Source organism: Phodopus roborovskii, unplaced genomic scaffold (genome assembly GCF_943737965.1).
Source record: "Phodopus roborovskii unplaced genomic scaffold, PHOROB, whole genome shotgun sequence".
Taxonomy (NCBI): Eukaryota; Metazoa; Chordata; class Mammalia; order Rodentia; family Cricetidae; genus Phodopus; species Phodopus roborovskii.
In genome coordinates, this window is record NW_026126434.1 from 25,152,434 (window position 1) to 25,174,492 (window position 22,059).

The 22,059-nt window shown below is 48.1% G+C and overlaps 1 protein-coding gene across 1 annotated transcript in view; it reads right to left on the minus strand.

Annotated features, from left to right (window-relative positions):
* Umodl1 (uromodulin like 1) overlaps positions 1-17,803 on the minus strand; it is a 47,898-nt gene extending 30,095 nt beyond the window's left edge. The window contains exons 1-6 of the mRNA XM_051186560.1: positions 17,728-17,803; positions 14,950-15,192; positions 7,610-7,771; positions 6,068-6,186; positions 3,009-3,198; positions 1,531-1,647 (exon numbers count right to left, since the gene is read on the minus strand). Coding sequence (XP_051042517.1) covers positions 1,531-1,647; positions 3,009-3,198; positions 6,068-6,186; positions 7,610-7,771; positions 14,950-15,192; positions 17,728-17,803 — 907 coding nt within the window. The remainder of the gene's footprint in view (positions 1-1,530; positions 1,648-3,008; positions 3,199-6,067; positions 6,187-7,609; positions 7,772-14,949; positions 15,193-17,727) is intronic.
* Positions 17,804-22,059: the final 4,256 nt, after the last annotated feature.

The following is a 22,059-nucleotide window of genomic DNA, read 5'->3' on the forward strand; positions in this document are numbered from 1 at the left end:
CACACTGTTGTCTATGTGTATATACACTGGGACCGTTCTCTGACTCTTAAGCCCCACTAGGCACTAATGGCAGCTGGGGCCAATGCGCAGGGGGGGGTCTCCACTCAAAAGTTGAGTGTCCAACACAGGTACCCACAGATGTTCCAGGGAAGTAGTCACAAAGTCCAGCCCATAGGATGGCATGAGGTCTCTGTCTATGTCTCTAATCTGTTCCCACTCAGCACCAGGATGCACCTGAGATAATGGACCTTCTGGGCTAAGAGGCCAGAATGTCTGTAATGACAAAGGGCAAAAGCAGAGGCCCCAGAGCTGTCAAAGATGAGAGGTGACCACACCTGAAATATAAGTAAGACTTTAAGGAGTAATGATAATGAAGAGAACATCACATTTCAGAGACTGGATCTAAGGAGAAGTTACCTTGGCTACAGAGGGACAATGACAGGATTACTTTAGGTATTAGCATCTCTTGTCTCTTAGAGATACACTGTAGTGTATAACTATGACAGAATAAGACCATGAAGGTTCGATGTTTATGGGAGGTAGGAGGAAAGGCAGGCTGGCCCAGCAGGGGTGGGAATGCTGTTGTTAATCACACACTCGTGTGTGTGTGTGTGTGTGTGTGTGTCTGTGTGTGTGTGTGTGTGCATTTTCAAAGCCCCCCCATAGCCTCCTAGCCCCCACCCAACCTTGTCTTTATGTCACCCACACAAAGCCAGAAATTAACCCAGATCTTCCCTTTGGAAGACATTCTTTGAGTCTCTTTCTCTCTTCAGCACCTTACAAAATTAGTAACTGTCCTATTCATGTGCCAGCCATGACCGCTCTTCAGGGAGTATCTGAGAGCAGGGTTCTGATCTGGCCATGGCATTTCCAATACAGGCTGTGCATTAGCCAGACAGCTGCCATATTAAAGAATGAATGCAAGAGTTACCAGCTAGAAGAGCAGCCATGGTTGCAGGGACACAGTAGCCATTCTACATCAGGGAGCAGAGGAAACAGGAGGTTGTACAAGCCAGTTTATGTTTAGGCAACACGGCACTGGAGGATCTCCAGGCCCAGATGCCTAATGCTGAACATCTGGGGTGGGGAGCATGAATCTTCACAACATGGCCGATACAGATACACAGTCGGGGAATACAACTATTCCTGGGAGAATGACACTTTTGTGTGATTGTACATAAATATCGTCTTGAGATCAGAGTTTTGTGCCTTCACCAGCCTGTCTATGTGTGTCTGCCTGTAGGCCTGTGCACTGGCCTGTCTTTGTGCCTGTATCCACCTATATGTGGCTTATGTGTGCCTAAATGCCTGCCCCTGTCTTCCTGTCCAGTGGCCAGAGCATCAATTAATAAAGTATGTCTTATCTGCTCAAATTCTCTTCAACCTCCCAGCCTGAAACCCTCCTCTACTTCAGGCTTGGGGGCCTAGACCTCCCACCCTCATAGGAGGCCAACAGGGGTAGCTGAGGTCTGTGGACCATCTACCCTAGGCCTCTGTCACTGTCATGCCATAGGAGGAGTCCAGCATTACCTTCTTCTGTGTGGTGCAGCTGCTGGGTAGGGACGCACTGGTAGGAGCCCTCTGTGTTCAGACAGTGCTCTCCATCAGAGCAGGCATGGAGCTCACTGTACAAGCACTCGTCCACATCTGTGGAAAGGGGCACAGGTGAGAGAACATTGCAGCTACTCCCTCATTCTCCATGGTGCGCTGGGGCTGGCCCGACTCTGCGTCAGAGCATGATGGGCCCAAGAATAACCCAAGAGATCCAGAAGTTTCCCGAGCTAAGAAGAATCTGAAACATCGCCAACATTTCCAGCTGACCAGACCCTCACTCTTGAGTCTGTCATCCTCCCATCCAAGGCCCCAGGACACCTGCCTCTCATAAAGCCACTCTTCCTACAATGAGGAGAGCAAAGCTAGGTCACCTCATAGCTAGGTATGTTTAAGCACAAACAGGAAAGCTGATGGTCACTCACAAAGAACCGACCTCGTCTCCTGGGGGAAAATGAGTGTGTGATTATTAGATATACATCTCCATGCATCTTCTACTTTCTATGCATGCAATTTAGGGAGATAACTAAATGCACCATGATCACATCTAATGACAGCCTCCAATCTAGAACCAAACCTCATTAATGCAGATCTCCACAAACCACTCAGTGAAAGCCCACCTAGAACAGGTTCTGGCTAAGCATGTTCACTGGCCTCCAGGAGTGGGCCTGTGACCAGTGGCGGAGGGACACTTTCAGAAGGACAAAATGACAAGATGAGTTCTTCGGCCACGGGCTCCACCCCCTAACGTGACGGACACCAGGGACAAGGCTGCCCAGGAGCCTAGCTGCACCTGTCCCCAACTTCAGCAGGAGGAGGTTGTCAGTTCCCAGCCCTTTGCTCATACACTAGTGACTGCTACATGCCAACAACAGGCCTCTGGAAACTGAGACAGACTATCCAATGTTTTAAAAAACCTTTGCCAATCCCTGACATAGTTGTTTGTGTGTTTGTTTTTGTTTCGTTTGTGCCATGGATATCAGAATTTCTTTCTGAAACAAGGCCACATTTAGATTTTGAGTTTTTCATGTGTGGTTTGCAGTATGGTGTACCATGGGCAGGTGATGGGCTTGCTAGGGAAGAGAATAGAAGAAACATTTCGTGTGTGTGTGTGTGTGTGTGTGTGTGTGTGTGTGTGTGTGTGTGTGCGCGAGTGTGCGTGCGCGCGCGTGCGCGTGTGTATGTCTGTCTGTCTGTTTGTCTGTGTAGGGGGATGGAGCACTGTGTTGGGGGCGGGTATGAATGGAGAAAAATAAATTCCCCAAATCCACACATGGGAACTTGAGTTTAAACTTGGTTTGTGTCAGAATGAGCAGAAGGTGAGCAAAACACACCCATGCTCAGCAGACAATACACCAGGACCAGATCTCCCACACCTGAGCTTAGCCTGCTTTAACAGTGCATTTACAACCAGGTTGCACAGTCAGCTTGGCAGTGTCCCCACAGAGCAGGCCCACCTTGCACCTGGATGCTGATCACTTCATAGACTCGATTCACCATGTCATCCAACATGGCAGAGACATTGGCCACCATCAAGAGCCGTGGAAGGCCCAGCAGCAGCCATGACTCCGTGGTGAATGTGTCCCTGCCACCAGTTGAGTTCAGGTAGTGCACAGCTGGATTCAGAGGCTGCAAGGCACTGGTGACCTGGGAAGCAGAAACAGAGGATAGATGGTATAAGGGCACCCTGTGTAGGGGGAAGGATCCAGAAACACGAGAAACTGACACAAATTGTACACAGGTATACACACACACACACACATCCATACACACCACTCTCCTGAACAATAAAGAACTGTTATAGGGTTGTAACTCAGTTGGCAGAGTGTTGGCCTAGCATGCAGGAAGCCCAGGACCACACAAACTAGACACCTGTAATTCTAGCACTAGGAGAACCAAGTTCAAGGTCATCCTTGGCTACCTAGTGAGTTCAAGGCTAGCCTGGGCTACATGAGGTTGTCAAAAGAGATGAGGGAGAAGAGCAGGAGGGGCAGAGCAGGGGGAGGCAGGCTGCTGCACTATCTTTCCTGTCTGTGACCTCCACAGAAAACCAGAGTGGCCTGGGATTCTACAACCCCCACTGCTGCTGATAGATCTGTCCCCACCCAAACTCAGATGTGAAGCCCTGACCCCCAACCCCAGACATGGCCTCTGTTGGACATAGGTGTGACTGGCTAAGCTGAGGGTGGACCTTGATGTTGTCCTTATCAAAAGAGGGAAATCTGAGCTGGGTGTCATGGCACGTGCCTATATACTAGCCACTTGAGACATGAAGGCAGCAACTCACCAAAACCCTGGAGTCTGAGAGCCATAGTAACATAGTGAGACCCCCATCTCCATCAATTAGAAGGAGAAACATGGGCACACAGCTGAACACACTCAGAGAAAGGACAACATAAAGAGGACCAGGGGACAGATGGCCACACAAGCCAAGAGGAAGGGCTTTGGGCCTTTGGGGGCTTTTGGCCTCTAGAAGGAACACACTGCTGATACCCTGACACAGACTTCCCAGCCCACAGGGCTATAGAGAACCCTTTCTGCTAAGCTATCTATGGTTAGTGACTCCTTGCTGGGGCATCCCTAGGTGCCTACAAAGCTGTGGCCTCAGGACCCAAGTCCCTTCCCCTATAGGAACTACACCTAATGGCAGGAGCAGGGGAATCTAGAGTTAAGAAGCAGACACTAGAATGGGAGGCCTCCTGTTGTCCTGTCTGATTATTGTTTTAGATTGACCGTTCTTTTTGCTTATCTCGTAGGATTCTTGCCATTTAGCCTGTATCTCAGCATCTCAACCCCAGGGAAAGCAGGCAAGTTGGCACTGCACATTCTGACTGGTGTCTCCAAAGCAGGTTTGTAAACAGACCTGCCTCTGTGGGAGCCGAGACCTGGAGCCCTTCCCAGGAGACCAACTGCAACTAACTCAGGAGGCAAGCCAAGACCCACCTACCCCCACTGGAACCCTTTAGTTGGGAGCCCAGGAGCCAGCACCTGCTGCAGCCAGGAGCCTGCCTGGGCAAGCTGGCTCCCTCAGGAGGGAGGCAACTGCAGGGCTAGAGAAACAATGGATGCCAGTGACACCGTCTCAGGACCAAGTGTGTCAGGGACCGCTGCAAACAAAGTCCTTACAGGCCAGGCCATGCTTGCTAATTCTGTTCACCTGGTAGGATCTAGTCACCCAGGGGTCAAGCCTCGGGGTGTCTGTGAGCAAGTTTCTCAGCTAGACTAGCTAAGGTAGGAAGGCCCACTCTGAATCTGCCATGGACGGCACCCTCCAACTGTGAGCCCAAAGAAACCTTGAGTTGCTCTGTCAGCCTCTCAGTCACAGATAGTGTTTAAACCCCAGCTGCCGCCTCACACAGAGTTATGACTGTATTGAATGAATGAGTATCTGCGGCTTAGAGAGGTGAAATAATTTATCCAAGCTCACTCGGCAGGTGCCAGGCTGGGGTTTGTATCCTGGTGGCTTGGCTGCAGAGCTATGTTCCTAGTGGTCAGTTGGCCAGCCCCTTAACAAACTAAGAGCAAACAGGGATCCCTCCAGTAGAGGACATTAGGGAGCTCGGGGCAGAAGACCTCTAGGGCAGCATCACTTCTTAGTGTCTAGGGCAAGGTAAGCATGCCCCATCTGTTCTGTCTGCCTGGCTGGTTGGTGTAGTGACTAAGGAGGGATCTCATTCTCATTTTTGTACCCATGGGGCATTATCTGTGGGGCCTAGGGGAGCAGAATGGAAATCACCACCCCTTGCTGGTGAGCCAGCAGCAGGTGGGCCCTCCTTGTGCACAGGCTCCTATCCATAGTTGGCTATAAAAGCAGGCTGCAGTTTGGGAGCACAGCGTGGGGGGGAGGATGGATTGCCCTGCTATCCTAGCATTCCTAAGTCTGGGACAATGCTGGCATCAGAGAGATCCTGACAGGAAGTAGCTAAGTAGGCGTGGGTGCAACACAGGGACCTCTAAAGAGGGTGGCTTTGACTCCAGAGGACAGTCAACACTGACTGGAGATGCATTTGGTTTTCACACTGGGGGATGCTCCTGACCCAAACAGGACAGCCCATGATTCCACAAAATAAGAATGAGGACTTCAGGGTTTGGAGACTGAGGGGCTAAGGTCATACTGACAAGGACACCTTTTTTATCTTCTCAACCATCTCAAGAAGAAGGGTTCCCCATCCTATATACCAGGTTTGGCTTCAGATACACATGCCAGAACTCACGAAATCACATCCTGATTTCGTGCAACCATTCCACTGTGTGTCTCTCGGGCTTTGTTTGTTTTTCTGAGATAGTCTCAAGCAGCCTAGGGTGATCTTGAACTTGCTACATGGTTGTGGGTGGCCTTGAACTCCTGATTTTCCTGTCTGCATGCCCCATGGGTTGGGGTTACAGGTGAAGTTGATTTATGCTAGCTAAGAATTCAAGTTTGTCTCAGAGTCAATCAATCATTCGGGACGCTGTGGGATGTCACCCCATCCTATCTGCCCAGGAAGAAGTATGACTTCATGACGGTTACACTCACCAGAGAGTACAGCAGGCGTGTGTGGTTCCGGAAGCCAGGGTCCTCTCGTCCAAGGTCCTCAAAGCCCATCTTCACCAGCACAGTAACATTGTACCAGCTCACCAGGATTCTCTGTGTACCTAGAAGGCAGACACCAGTGAGCTATAATCCTGGGGACAGGGCAGGGCCACAAGAAGCCACGGGTGGTGAGCAGGCCTGGAAGGCAGACTACCTTTCCCCATGAAATGCCTGCAGGGAGCTTCCAGTGGCTTGCCCTCACTGCTCTTTTTCCTGTTGCTGCAAAGACCACTGGCTCCCACCAGTGAAGAGTCAAAGGCCTCCCTTGAAGAGAGACCCTTGGGACACAGTTGAGTCTATAGCCTTCGTTACAATGTAATCTAATATCACTCCAGTCTGCCTTTGTTTTCTTATACTGATAGCAAATAACATGGCATGTAATAGTCTATGTAATACACGCTGTCACAGGTAGTGCATATAGCACTCATTTATAGTCTATTTAGTTACCCTCAGCAATGGTAAATGCGGGTTCCAAGACTTCCAGGGGTCATCAAAGTCTACAGATGTTCAAGTCCTCTACATAAATGAACAAGCCTGATAGAGAGATGGCTCAGTGGTTAAGAGCTCTGGCTGCTCTTCTAGAGGACCTGGGTTTGGTTTCCAGCATTCACATGGCTGCTCACAACCATCTGTAACTCCAGTACTAGGGGATTCAACGCCCTCTTCTGGCCTTTGTGGGTACCATACATGCACAAACTACTCATAGACACAAAAAACTAAACAAATACAATCGTAAAAATACTTAAAGTGGACATGTGCTTGCATATAAGCAAATTCCCTCCCAGACATTCTAACCATCTCTAGATCATCTAGGGAATGTGATTTTTTATTAATGTCCTTATAGGTCTAGTACCAATGTCTACTTGTACAGGACACTTCGGCAACAAAACATTTTTTCAGACATTTTAAATAATTTGGATACAGAACCCTTGGCTATGGAGGGCCAGTTGCAAATCAAGAGTATAATTGACATATAGAAGAATTATAATATATTAATCCTTGAAATTATATATGCTAACTTTATGACTATATGCTAATAGGACAATACAATATATGTGGTGTGTGTGCATGTATATATTTGTTTTCTGTATTTCTTTAGCTATTAACTTTGATCCAACTTTGCCCATAGTTACAGCCTGTGGGAAGAGAGGACTTTCTTGAAGAGTGGACACCTGTGCCAGATCACCAGCAGCTGCCCTGGGCTGTGAGATGTGTGCAGAACAACCTGGCCTGCGTTTCTTCAGGAGACACAGCTCCAACAAACCCATTTGCAGTTGCTGAGCCTTGCCCAGCCTGACAAAGGTCCATGACTCTGCCCACCACCCTGCCTTCCCACTCATTTAACTCTCTGGAGGCTCTAGGACCAGCCATGGGGACCCCTGCCCTAGTCCCAGCTACAGACTCCCCAGGGAACTGTGGCTGCTAAGACCCCTGCACCTTCCCCTAGTCAATGTCTTCCTGAGACCCTGCTCGATGCAGCCCTACCTGTGGGTGCAGGGGACACACAACGGCTGCCCCCTGACCAAGAGCAGCACTTCTGAAGTCCAGAGCAGTCGATGTCCAGGCTGCACGATGGGCTAGATGACTCTGGCTCTGCTGTGGGGCAGACCCCGGGTCTTGATGAAAACTCCTGGGACCGGTTCACAGCTGGCAGAATGATCCAAGTTAACCATATTAGCACTAAAAGCAGGCACAGCAGGCAGAGTGTTTTGCTAGCAGGAGAACTGGGCTCAGTCCCCAACACCTGTTAAAGCAGGATGTGGTGGCACATGCCTGCAATCCCAGTGCTCAAGGGAATCAGAAGTTCAAGGTCACCCTCAACTGCATAGCAAGCCAAAAGTCACACTGGGATGCATGGGACTCTGCCTCAAATTCAGCAACTGGGGTTGGAGAGGTGGTTCAACTGTCCAGAGTCCTTGCTGCTTTTTGCAGAAGACCAAGGTTCAGTTCCTGGCACCCTCATGGTGGCTCACAGTCACCTGTAACTCCAGCTCCAGGGAATCTGACATTCTCTTCTGGCTTCCATAGGCAACCCACTTGTGTGGCATATTCACACAGACACAGAAATAACAACAGACACAAAAAACAACTACAGAAACACATGAAGGCAGCACCCTGGATGAGCTGAGAGGGCTGCACACACCCGTACTTGATTCTATGTTCAGTTTCAGAGGCTCCCCGTGTCCTGGTCAGGAGTTTCTTCGGTGGGGCAGAGACCCCCCTGGTTGGCGTTATTGGAGGCTTGGTTACACTGGCCCTGCCATCATTGTCCTTATTTCCTATCAAGGTGGGTTAGGGGAGGTCCCAAGAATTCCTGGCCCTTCAAGCCTAATGAGTCACTTTGCAGGGCCTTCCACCCTCTTCTAGGACCAGTGCTGCTTCAGCTCCTAACAGCTTACTCGGGAAAGTGACACCCATACACACTCACACCCCCTCACTCATACTCTCTCACACACCACACACACACACACACACACACACACACACACACACACACACACTCATGTTTACTGAGTACTTACTAAAAGCCAGACAACCTGCTCTGTGCCTGGGCCACAACCATGGCTATGCCCCACCTCCAGGAAATGAATTCCAAAGGAAACAGGCTAGCAAACCCTTAGAAGGTGAGCAGGGGTCAGAGCCTCAAGTGTTGGGAGGGGCCAGGTGGGCTCAGAGAAAGCTGCCCTTTGGAAAGGATTACGCCAGAGTCAAGGGACACTCCTAATGGCCCTGTAGGTCTCAGCTCTGAGGTATGGCCTGCTGGTCAAGGACCTCGGGGAGCTGGCACACCACCATGGGTGGAGTGGAGACAGAAGGGTTACCACCCATGCCCTTCCTGTGAGAATAGCCTGGAGGCTTGGGTTTGGGATGACAGAGACATTTTTGATGTCTCCAAGCTTTCAGCTACATTGACAGCTCCGTTCCCCCTCCCTTGTGCTCCTTGGGCTATTGTGAGCACTGGAGTGGCTGGACTCCCCAAAACTGGCTTCCCAGCAGGAATCAATGCCACGACCTCAGCATTTGCTCCTTTCCTTTGCTGTCTTGCTCCCTGGGGACAACTAGCAGAGTGACTCTTGTTGTAGTGGCTTCTGATATCTGGGGAGTAATCTGTGGGTATGGTGAAGGAAGGGACAGGACACTGTGGGGACAGCAGCCTTGGAAAGGTCCAGTCCAGTCTTGCATGTCATCTGACAAGGGGTCAACTGAAGTCAGCTGGCCAACCTGTAGCTATACAGGAACATTCACACTCATTCTGTGTGAATGAAGCATTAACGAAGCTTCAGGCAGAAATGGGGTCAACCAGGAATGCAGTGAGGACAATGAGTCAAGAAGCCAGACAGCCAGAACCATGTGCAGGACACCAAGTCCCAGTGACAAGAACCTGTGGAGTGTCACAGTGGGGTTTCCGGGAAAATTGCTTTTGGATCTCTTAGAAAGGCTGCCACTATTTGAGAGTCCATAGGATCCACAGGGAACTGGCCAGGGTTCCAGGGAGTGTGCACTCTTCAAGTGTAGAAAGCACAAGCGGTGAAACTGGAACCCAAGGGACATGCTCTGGGGACACACTCTGTTGGGGGACAGTGGAACATTCTGGCCAGAGGCAGAACCCAGAGACACTCACAAACAGCACAGCAGACTGTCCAGGACAGCCAAGAAGGAACAGCTGTCTTGGATGAGCAAAAGTCTCATTCCCCAGGAAAAGGGGACTGAGATGTGAGCATAAGGGCAGAGGCCAGTGGAGAGAGGAGCAGAAGGAAAATGCCATCTCCAGGAAGGCTGAAGACTTGGCAGCATATATGCCCAGCATCTGGCAATAGGCACATGCCTCCCTGGGTTTCATTCAAACCTGTTATGTGCCTACTCAGACACATTCAAAGGTTCACATACCTACCAGCATTCCACAGAGTGTCCAAGGGAGCTTTTCCAGGACCCTCAAGGGTCAGGAACACTAGACGATGCTAACCAAGATACCTATGGTGGTTTGAGTGCGAATGGTCCCCATAGGTTCAGATCTTTGAATACTTGGGCCCCAGTTGGTGAAACTGGGAAGAATTAGGAGGTGTGGCCTTGAAGAAGGTATATTGCAGGTTGTACCACTTCTGAGATTTCAAAAGCCCACACCATTCCCAGTTATGCTGTCTCTGCCATGTGCTTGTGGATCAAGAAGTAAGCTCGCAGCTACTGCTCCAGCAATGCCTGCCTGCCTTCTTCCCTGCTCCCCATCATGATGGTCACAACTGGGCATGTATGCTAAGTGTTTGAAACAGCAAGCCCCAAATAAATACTTTCTTTTGTAAGTGTCCTTGGTCATGGCGTCTGATCCCAGCAACAGAAAAGTAACTAAGACAGTACCCCATGAGGGTGGAGAAAGGTTAGTGGGGCCCTGGAGGGGTAGAAAGGCAGCCTGGAGATGCTACAGTCTCAGGGATAATCCTCTTGGGTCTCCCAGGCTCTATGGAACTTTCTGTAGTTAATGAAGAGAATTGTGGCCACATTTCTGTTGGGAACAAGTCCCAAGGCAGGTGCTCAGCCAAAGCAATCTTAGAACACAAGGTAGCATGGACCCTGCTCAGGAATCCAGAGCCTTGCATCTTGCTGTTGGGCACATATGGCTGAAGGTCATGATTAGTGACTGTCATTTCCAAGCTATGGGCTTGTCCTTCTTTTCCTCAGCATTTGGTGGCTATACAATGTGTCCGGGTCCCAGAGAAAGGATTGAGCTGAGTCAAGTTATGAGAGGCTGGAGTCCAAGGAAAGGATGAGGAGACCCTGTGCAGCCTACATGTGAAGAGTGGAACATTTGCCCATCTGACATTGTTAACACCAAGGACCTCGGGCCAAGCAGACAAGACAAGGGAAAGGCAACAGCGGGCCGGCAAAGTCCAAATTCAGCCCCAGGTTTGACATCAGCCCCACTCCAAGCTCCTGGGCTGCAAAGCATACCCTAGTGAGAACAGATGTTGACAGTGGAGGACATGATCTGCAGGATGTAGGCACATTTTCTATAGACCTAAGACAATTCTAAAGCACCCCCAAAAAAAAACACACAAAACAACAACAACAGCAAAAAGATTTGCTGAAATAAAGGAGAAAATAGAGGTGACCCCATAAAAACTGGCTCCAGGCTGGAGAGATGGATAACATGCTTACCATACAAGTGCCAGGGCCTGAGACAAAGTCCCAGGACCCAGGTTAAAAACAGCCTTGTGTAGTGAGACACACTTATGATCCCAGCACTTGGGAGTCACAGACAGCTAGATCCCTGGCTCACTGGCCTGTCAGCATGGCAGTGAGAGACCCTGGCTCAATAAAAGATGGATAGTACTCAAGTGTGACCACTGAGGTTGTTGTTTGGCTACACACACACACACACACACACACACACACACACACACACACACACAGAGGGGGGGAGGGAGAAAGAGAGGAAGGCAGGGGTAGGAAAAGAGAAACAGGCTCTAACAATGGTTGCCCAACAGCAGTGTTCTGGAACCCAAGTTCTTCCCCTCAACCTGTCTGCTGCAGGGAATTCCCCTTCCCAATTGGGGCTGGTAACTAACCCTATGTCCTAAAGAAAAAGCCAGTCAACTTGATAGAAAGTAAAAAATCTCTCCTTTCTCAACTCTTTCTACAGACGTCTCAAAAATGACGAATAAAGCATGCTTACTTAGGGACAAGATGGCCCATAACCTATTGTTGACTCTGATACTGGTGCATCCTGGAATCCTTTTCCAAAAGGAAACCACAGATCCTGGTTTCTCCTGAATGATGGTCTCTAAGAGGGGAGAGAAGCAGTGAAGCTTCTGAGGGTGACAGAGGAGCCTCTGTTTCCATGATTACAGATGTCCTCCGTGTCCTGAAATGCCTTCTCTGCTACCCTCACTGGGACTACTAGCCTCAAATTTCAGACTCTCTTATAGCAGGCTGTACTGAGTGAACAGAAAAATGTCCTCAATGGGGGACAGGAAGGAAGACCTCACACTTTTTTTTGAATATTGTCGAAGTTTGCACGCTATTAATAACCTAGAACAACACGTTTTTTGTTCTGAGTTAACGAGTTAACCCATGCCCCATCCCTAATCTAGACTAATCTAGACAAATACACACAAGGTTGATACAGGGACATCCTTTGGTGGATTGACACTGTCTCTAGGACAACACTATACTACAGGTGTGGACCAACAATTTTCCCCATGCCTCTGAAGTCCCTTAAGAAAGAAAACAGTGTGTACACCCAAATGTCTACAGAATGAAGGAGGGATGGCAGAACGGTGGAGGAGGGAGGCACTAACACCTGCATCTCAGGGACAAGCCTGACTGCCTGGCAGAGGACAAGGCCACTCAGGACAACTGGCTTGCCTTTCACCCATCCTTATAAAGTTTGCTGGATGGGGTGATAGGGAGGCAGCTCTTAGGGCTGTAACCACCCTCCATCCCAGATCTCTGGCTTTCTGAATACAATACAATGTAAAACTTCTACTCCCGTCTTCCTTCTTCCTGCCTTTGTGGTGACAGACCCAACTGTCCCCGTTATCATGTCACTGGGGTCACACAGCCCAGGGCCGAGCCCCAGTTTGACCTCAGTTGCATTGCCTGCCAGGCCACTGTTGTCTACCACACTGTGTTCCTGCCGGCAGACATGGGAGGCCCTATCCATAGCCACCCGGGAAGACCTGTTAGGAGATCATGGTCAATGCCATGTCTTCCCCTCTTCCAATCTCTCTGGACTTCTTTCTAGCCACCTATCACACCATTTCAGTGGGCCTTCTAAGATCTAAGGGACAACGCACTGTTCTACCCTGTAGGACCACTCACTCCCATGCATCCCATAACTACCATCCCACCTGCCCTGCCCCTGCCACAGCATCCCTTGGCTCTGCTGTCTCCCAGAGCAAGGGCTTCACCAGAGTGGACCTCTCTTCCTTCCCTGGCGGCCCTAACTAGGGTTCTAACTGGGGTCAACTTACCCATGATCTCCCCAACTAAAGACAGTAACAATTTAAAGGTGGGATTCAAATTCCACAACAGACATTTCCCCAGGAACAGTTTGGTGATGGGGAGAGGATGAGGCAGGGAAATGGTAGGGAGGGACCCCAGAGTCACTCAGTGTTTAGTACAGCAGTGAGGTGGGTTGGGGCTGCTGTGGCTGGCACAGGAAGGGGGCAGGGAAGAGGGAGCTGAGAATCAGCCTTTGCAACTGCCTCCTCCCTGACCTTTGGCTGTGTGGACCTTCATAACCCCAGCTAGGAGACAATATGGCTAGCACTGGCAAATGAGAGTGGACCACGCCACACCCAGCCATCCACTGCCAGACTCCACCAGAGCAACCACTATCTGAGTCACAGGGTCAGGGCCTTTTCAGGTCCACAATGACACCTATTGGAAGCCAGTGCCGAACCTAGGAGCTAGAGTCACATCAAGAGTGCTGTAGTTGGTAGTTGGTGCCCGTGAGCCTTGGAGTGGGAACAGAGAATGTGGGAAGGGAGCAGGTATCAGGGTAGGGACTTAGACCAGCACCTGACAGGATAGCCTCTCAGTGTCCCTGTAGGGAGACAGCCGGAATGTGGAATGGCTGCTGGTCCTGACCTGTTCCTACTGGAGATGGCGTTACCCTTTAACTCCTTCATTAGCAGGCCCTGGCCCTTGGAATTGAACAGTGGGAAGTCTCATGACTTCCACACTAGAGGGGGGGTGTTAAATAGTAAGCACTGAAGGGTTCAGCAAATTGAGCCAAGATGGCCTTCCATTTGTTTCCACTCTGCAGACTGCATGCAAACTCTGATCCAGGGAAGAGTCAGGGGGAGGAGGGAAGGGCTGGGTGGGAGGGTCCACACATAGCCTTAACTTGCTAGAGTAGTACCAGGCTATAGGGATAGGTCATGTCAGATCCCCTTTGGGGTACTCAAAGTAGCGCCTCTTGCATGCTGGGACAGCAACTCTCACATCTCAGGGTGGCTTTGGTTGACATGTTATCTATTTTGAGCCAGAGACAGGGCCTTCTGACTGCACAAAAGCCCATTCTAATAGACACTGATTCAGAACAAGTAAGCACTACCTAAACACACACACACACACACACACACACACACACACACACACACACACACACCTTTTCTAGAAGAGGTACTCAGTGCACCCCTTGCAAGTTAGGAGCTGCACCCCCCCACCATCCCCATCTCCAGCTGTGACATGGGTCATGGGCAGCCAGCCTGTACATCCTACAAGCCTGCACCTGGGCAGGGAGGCTACAGGGCCCCTCTGGATAGTGAGGCTGAACACCCAGCCTCTCCATTTCATTCCAGTGGAGTCTAGATTAGGATTTCAGCTGAGACAAAAGTTTCACAGTAGCCTTGGGAAAGGGGAGGCCTCCACTGTTGGAGAGGTTGGGTCTCAAATGCCACCGTGATAGAACCATTCAATATTATAAAAGGCACAGACGCTCATGCCAGGCTCAGATCAGTTTGGCCACCAGCTCTGAGGCCGCTGAACAGTACAATGCATCCAGAAGCCCTCGATGTACAGTGAGGTCTTAGGGCCACAGAGGCTCTCCAGCTGGGGTGTCACTCCAGCACATGTTACGTGTTAATTGATAACTCCTATACTTTACTTGAGTTATGAAATCAGAACACAATGTGGTGGTGGTGGTGGGGTCTGTGAAAGTATTCTAGAAGCTCCTGGGGTACCATAAAGACTGAACGGCAATGTTTGAGAAAGATATAGTATCAGGAGACCACTCAGACCTACACATACAATCCCAGTAATTCCTCCCTCCAGGGGGAAGCAGCTCAGGGGCCCCACACCCGGCCCCATCGCCCTGAACTCACACAGAACACAGTAGAAGCCAAGCTGCTCAAAGCCCTCACAGCAGTCGGTCACATTCCTGGACTCAGGGACCTCCACTGCCAGGTACTGGGTCCGGTACACGGTCTTGGGACATTTCTTCCATGGGATCCATCCTCCACAGTGCACGTAGGCTGTGTGGGAGGTCTGCACCGCCTGCAGCTTCTGCACATTTCGTGTCACTGGGTAGCTGCACAGCTGGTAGCTCAGCAGTGAGAGGCCATTTTCTATGAAGGAGACCATTGAGGATGTGTTAGCAAGCCAAGGAGGGAAAAGTACCAGGCCAGACTGCTGTGACGTATACAAGAGGCCACCCTCAGCAACAGCAAGCAGACCAAAGTCTCTACTGTTGGATGGGCCTTAGAACCAGCCTACCAGTCCCAGCCCTGGCCATTGTATTTCAAATACCAGAAACATTCCTCTGTTTACATAAATGCAAAGCCATCACAGTCAATCTGTGTGCTAAGAACCCTCCTGTTTAAAGCCAGGAGCCACCCAGGCTGGATTTGAGTGTAATGTTAGACTCAAGTGACAGCCCGATCAAGAACTTAGAGTTGGAGTCAAATCTGGAGACCAAGTAGCTATTGCCACTCTGCTTTTGGTCCCACATGCTACAGACACCCCTTCTTACTGAGTTTGGCCACATGGCCCATAGACAGGCAAGAGTCACCCAACAATTGTGTACTGTGGGCCAGTGGATGGCAATGACAGCTTTTTAAAGAATGAAATATGAATAATCAAACATTTAAAGCATATGTATGTGTACGTGGTAGGCACCTCAGCCTTTCTGTTACCAACACCACTGTAGGAGGGCACAACTGTCCTTGCTAATGGTCCAACCTCACTTAGCTGGTACTCTCAGGCCTGGCCTGGGCCTCCCTCTCTGAGCCCAGTGTTAGTGATGAGATAGTATTCTCTCTCATCATTAACAACATGGCTTCTCAGACTTGCATACCCATGACATTTTCCAGCCCCTCACCTCTTTATAATGGGCTGTACCCCATGAAACCTCTGTCACTTTAATGTCACAGAAACACTAGGGATCAAGGTGTGTCCTTCCAAAATACAGAAGAATCCCAGAGCCCAGGGTCTTAGAGAGTGGCCTTGTCGTGTGGGCCATGGTAAGACTGCTGCTTTGAAAAAAGGGAAAGTAGGACAGTGCTTATGCATGTGTGCGCGTGCATGAAGACACACACACACACACACACACACACAGAGGGAGAGAGAAACAGGAGGAAAAGTTCAGGGCGATTGTTCTATAAGCTATGCAGTGCCAAAGATTCCTAAACATATCAAAACCACAGACTTGGAATGCACAAAGTTCCCATGGCCCCAGAGGGAGACAGGCCAATACTTGGCATCAGACCCAGATCCTGAAAAGTTTGGAGAAGCCAACTGCCACTAAAGCATTTTTGCCTCAGAGTCCTGAGACTTTTGTGTGACTTCATAACTGCAGTTTTGCTAGTTATAAAAGGTAATGTAAATATCTGTGTTTTCAATAGTCTTAGGCAAACCCTGGAGAAGGTCATTTGCCCTAATAGGGTTGCAACCCACGTTTTGAGAATTACTGCTCTAGAGTAAGTGAGGTTCCCAGCTCAGACCTCCTTATCCTCACATTACTCCACAAATGCCCACATTTGTCACCAGGGCCCCCATTACTCCCCAGGGTATACCTTGGCAATCCCTCTGGTAAAGGCATGCAATACTTAATTCCCTTCCTCAGAGGCTTCCTCCATGCCAGGATGGAGCAGACCCCAAGAATATGTTATATTTCTCAGGGTTCTAGCTCTGTTAGTCATAAAATAATCTCTATGTCTTACAGTTGTAGGGTTAGGTAGTCCAGTAAATAATACTTTACATATAGGGATGAGCCAGTACAGACTCCATAACTCTCCTGGTGAAGAACAAGCAAGCAGGCAGCCCCAAGGAAGGCTGTGCCCTGTCCTGTATATGAGATCTCACAAAGTTCCCAATGTTCCACTCTTTCTGTGACTAAACTTTGCGGTTCATACACACAGCATGAAGCAAAAATCCAAAATAAAGTCAACTCCTCCTCTAGACAGAAAACAGCATGGACCCGGCATGAAAATGGAGGCGACTTCAGAAACAGAATGAGTCTCTGAATTCCCAACCAAGTCCAAGTCAGACAGATTTAAAGAGAGAGAGAGAAACAAAAAGACTCAACAAGGTTTAAGTGTGGGGTTTCAGGAATGCAGGGATTGGCTTTGTTGGTTTGCGTTTTGGGAGTTCTGGGGATAGAAGCCAGGGTTCACACATGCTGGGTACGATGAGCTGTATCTCAACCCACAAGGTGTTTTTAACAACTTTGTGAGCCACATACTTCCTAACACTTGGGCCAGCACCCTCCCTGCACCCCTCACTCTAATTCTGTACCTGAGAACATGCACTGCCCTATTGCCCTTCCCTGATCAGTAAGCAAGACCTTCATGCTGGGTACCTAGGAGCTCACTGTCCACATCAATTTCTCCAGAAATGTAACTGCTTCAGGCCCAAAATCCATGTCTCAACCTCACAGACCCTGGGCATCGGAGGCATGCTCCCACTGGGGAAGCCCTCTTTCTGAGAGCATTCCCTGTGCTCCATGGTAGCCTATTGCAATCGGTACAGACAATGCGGCAAGCCAGGACAGGATGCCTCCCTCAGAGAAGATGATTGTGGCCTGCCAGGGTCCCAGAAGGCACTGTCCTCTTGAGACCCACTCTTAGAAGCCCCTTCTCCAGACTCACCCCAAGATCCCTTACCTGTGAATCCACTGGCCTGGCCCAGGTCCACAGTGCAGGCCAAAGCCAGCAGGGCCAGCCTCAGGGCCCTGGACATCCTCGTGTAGTGACAGTGGTGGTGCAGACACGGCTTGGGACCTCTACTTCAGTGACCCGAGTCCTAAGCCAGGCTCAGATGATCCTGAGCTGCCCCAGCCCAAAGAAAGAACCCTTGTGTCCCCGTGCTGCTGCCGGTAGCAGTGACTTCAGAGCGCTCACCGGGAGCTGTCCCTTATGCCTGTTCATTAACGCCAGCCACTGCCATGGCTGTTTCCCTGGGGGTACCTGCATGTCAGAGCCTATTCTTGTTCTGAGCAGATGGCATCTTTTCGGAAAGGTGAGCGGCTAACAACCTCAGCCACATCACTGGGTCTCATCTTGTTTGTACGTAGAAAATGCATTTCAGATCCTAATCTGACTCCCCACATCAAACACCAAGTATTCCCTTACCTTGCTGCTCCCAGCTGGCAGGAGAAGACAGGAGGCCCACATCAAAGTGTCACATCAGCTCCAGAGAAGAACCTTCATACCACTCAACAATAGAGCTCAGAGGCCACAGCCACCTTCATCAGCTCTGCACTGTCCTCCCTAACCGGGGACTAGAGATGCTGTGCCCAAAGAGACATTCTCTATAAAATGAACAGCTGGAGGTGAGTGGCCAAGTCAGTGACTGGGGCGCATCCACACATATGTCATCATGTCACTCAGAGGGTGAAGTGTTCACCCAGGAACATTTTAGCACTAGCGAAAGAGCAAAACTCAGCTGGGAGAGTCTCCCCCCCAACCCCCCCCCCCCCCGCACAAAGACAAAGATGCCACTGTGAGGGTATATGGGGACAAACACATCCGGGAATGAAAGCAGGGAGAACTGTTCTGAGGGTTGGTAGAAATCCTGATGGTGCTGTTTGTATTCATTAGTTGTCGTGTTCTGCAGGAGATGGACATTTAAAGTTTCTGTCTGATCTGGAGACATGGCTCAGTTGGTAGAGCACTCGCCTAGGATGCACAAGCACCCGGGTTCAATCCCCAGTACAGTATAAGCCATGTTGGCAGTCTATGTCTGTTACCCCAGGATTTATGAGATCCAGGAGAGAGGGTCAGCAGTTCTAGTCATTTTGTGCAACATAGGGTATATGAGGCTAGCCTGGGCTAAATGAAAACCTATCAGAGGGGCACATAAACACAAATATACACATGTACACACACATAAATATACAAATGTACACATAAACATGCACATATACACTACATATATAAATATACTTGTACACTCAAATATACACATGTACACACACACACACATATATCCTGGGTTCTCTGTGACCATGAGTGATGATCCATAGGAAGCAAGAAGGTACTTTGGTTCAACATGACTAAGGAGCTGGTGTTGGTTCAAACTTTGGAAGTCTGTGAATGGTTTATTTTAGGCATATTTAAGCACAGCACAATTTGGTGAAAACTTTCCTAGTGATAAATCAATTCTATGTCCACAGTAAAACTTAGATAAATCTCCTTAAAAAACAAAGTAAGCTAAATAGAGATCAGATATGACTACAATTGGAACTCTTTGTAAAATACGTGTGATACGTTCCATAAAGGTGGGTTCTATAGATAGACTGAGAAAAACAAGATTATGCTATGTGTGTGGAGAGGGAGGATCTGGTGTGGTCTTAGCCACACATAGAGTTCAAAGGTCACCAGGTTATTAATCCCATCTGTTCCTAGACTTCTGGGTGGGTAACTGGTTATTTATCCCTTCTTTGAAGGAACAACCTTGTGTGTTTAACATCCCAGGTCCCCTTAGGGCTTATCTGTGAGGACAAGAATCTCCATGCCTCCTGCATCACCCCCATTTTTATTTTTTAAAGAGAAAATTGTGGCTGTAATAGAGGCCAATGTAGAATGCATTGCCTGAATGGCTAGTCTAACTAATATAGGCAAGCATAACATAATTATAAGAGTAGCAAACAAGGGACCAAGGGAAGGCGAAAGCCATGTTAACCATGATGGACATTCGAAGGTCACTTGAGAGATTTTGTTTATCTCTTTACACAAGTCATTAATTTGACCATAGATCGTGTGAGAAAGCCTGATACTTTAAAGAATCACATGGCAGAAAATTGTTGACCACCAAGATTATGCTTGAGCAACAATCTGTAGTAGCTCTGTTTGTAAAACTGTAGTTCTCAATTCACCCATCTTTTGGTTGATTTCTGCTCTGTTTGCTCTAATACTAGTAGTTTTGCTAACCATGCAGGCCATCTTTGAGACCTCTCTTTGTAATTCAGTAATCATTCTTGGGACTGGCAATTTTTTAAAAAGCATAAAACAATCTTTAGAATACCAAAAGCTAATAGTCTCCTATTAAAGACATGCCTTTTATCCCCTCAGACAAAAGGAATTTGGATTCTGTGTTAGGAAGCTAAGAATTAACATGCAATATAGTCGGTAAACATAACAGCATCATTTTGGGGTGGGTAGTATTGTATCCTTGTTGTATCACCATTACCAGCTTGTTCTTTCTCTTGGGATGTCTCCTTTTGACAGGTTTATTGTCTATCTTCAGGTGCTACATTTGCCCAGTGGTCTCTGGGATGCTGTCCTGGTTGGATTCATTAGATCGGGAACCATCTCAGACTTATTAATTTTCTGCAAAGACAGAAGAGTATCTTTACCGTGGTGTTAGACAAACATCTTTCCCTTCCCATTAACTAGTTTCTAGATCTTTCCATGTAATGTATACTTTAGACTGTGTCTCCTTTAGGTTAAAATGTTTTGGGGAGGCAAAATAAGCATTATCCTTTACAGTGAAAGAAAATACGGTTAGCACAACTAAATGTGTCCACTCATATATATTGTACACTGCATATATACTTTTAAATACTGTATATGCTAATAATAAATACTGTGTACACATCATATACACAATACATGTAAATAATAACAAATACTGTATATACTAATTATTAGATATTGTACATATGTTTTAAAGTTGCCATTTAAGTATTTTATAGTGTCATTCCACAATTGTTTGATACTGTGTTGTAGGAGATTCCAGTAATATGATTAATATTCCATACATTGCAAAATTCCTAGGCAGGAGAAGATGTATAATAAATGATTAATGGAATCTGAGGTTGTTTCACCCTTGTGAGTAGAAGCAACAATCACATTAGAAAAAGTATCAACAATTACATAAACATATTTTTAATGTCCAAATTCCAAGGTACGAGTTAAAATCTAAGGCCAAACGGCTTAGATTTTAACCTTCGAGGACTAATTCTGCCAGTAGAGGGCAGTGATGTAAAAGAAGAATAAGAAGTTGATACTTTTTTTTTTTTTTTTTTTTTTTTTTAAAGCAGCCTGAAAAGGAAGTATTAGGAACAAGGAGGAGGCCTGTGCATCGGCTTGAGCATTAGCAGATGTTAGGGGACCTGGAAAATGAGAATCAGCAGGCATGTGGGTTATGAAGAAAGGTTGTCATTGTCGTGTAGATAGATGTCTGAAGGGTGAGAAATAATTGTGACTAACAGTAGTGGGCTCAGGTTTAAGTTTTGCAGTTTCTAAAAGAGAAACAGTTTGATCACACTATGCAGAGTCAGTTAGAATGTTCAATGGTTGGGAAACATCCAATAAAAGCGGATTGGTTGCAGCGAGTTCAGACTGTTGAGCTGTGCCACCAAGGGCGAGTATGATCTTTTTTGTTGAAGGTGGAATTGGTGTGTAAGACATAAGCTCCTTGTCCTTTGGAAGGGCCATCTGTGAAAGCATTAAAAGCCACCTCTATCTAGGACTTTTAGAAGTAATTTTGGTAATACCCATGGGGTATCTTTAAAAATTCTCGAAAGGAGATCTTTAGGGTAAGGATTACCTATACATGGAGAGTAACATGCTAATGCTACTGCCAAGGATTATCAGTTCGGAACAAATAACCATCCTGCCTTTTATTCAGTGGCACACTGACTTCTGTAGGCTCTTTCCCAGTACATTGTTTAAGAAGTGTCCCTCCCATTATTATCAACTCTATAGTATCTTTTATATAGGAGTTAGAGACCATTGCAGATAATTGTGACATAATTAATTTCTGTAATACCATTACCTTGTTGGTATGCAATTCCTGTTGGTGATGAGGAAGGGAGGGTAAATAATTGATAAGGGAGTAAGGGACTAATCCTATGAGCTTCAGCTTTAGTAGCAACAGATGTTGCAATTCTTACAGAGTTTATCCTAGAGTCTCCAAAAGCAACTTAAAAGGCAGAGCCAAATCCCTAATAGTGATAGGTGGATAAAGACAGTCCAAAGTGATACAGCCCC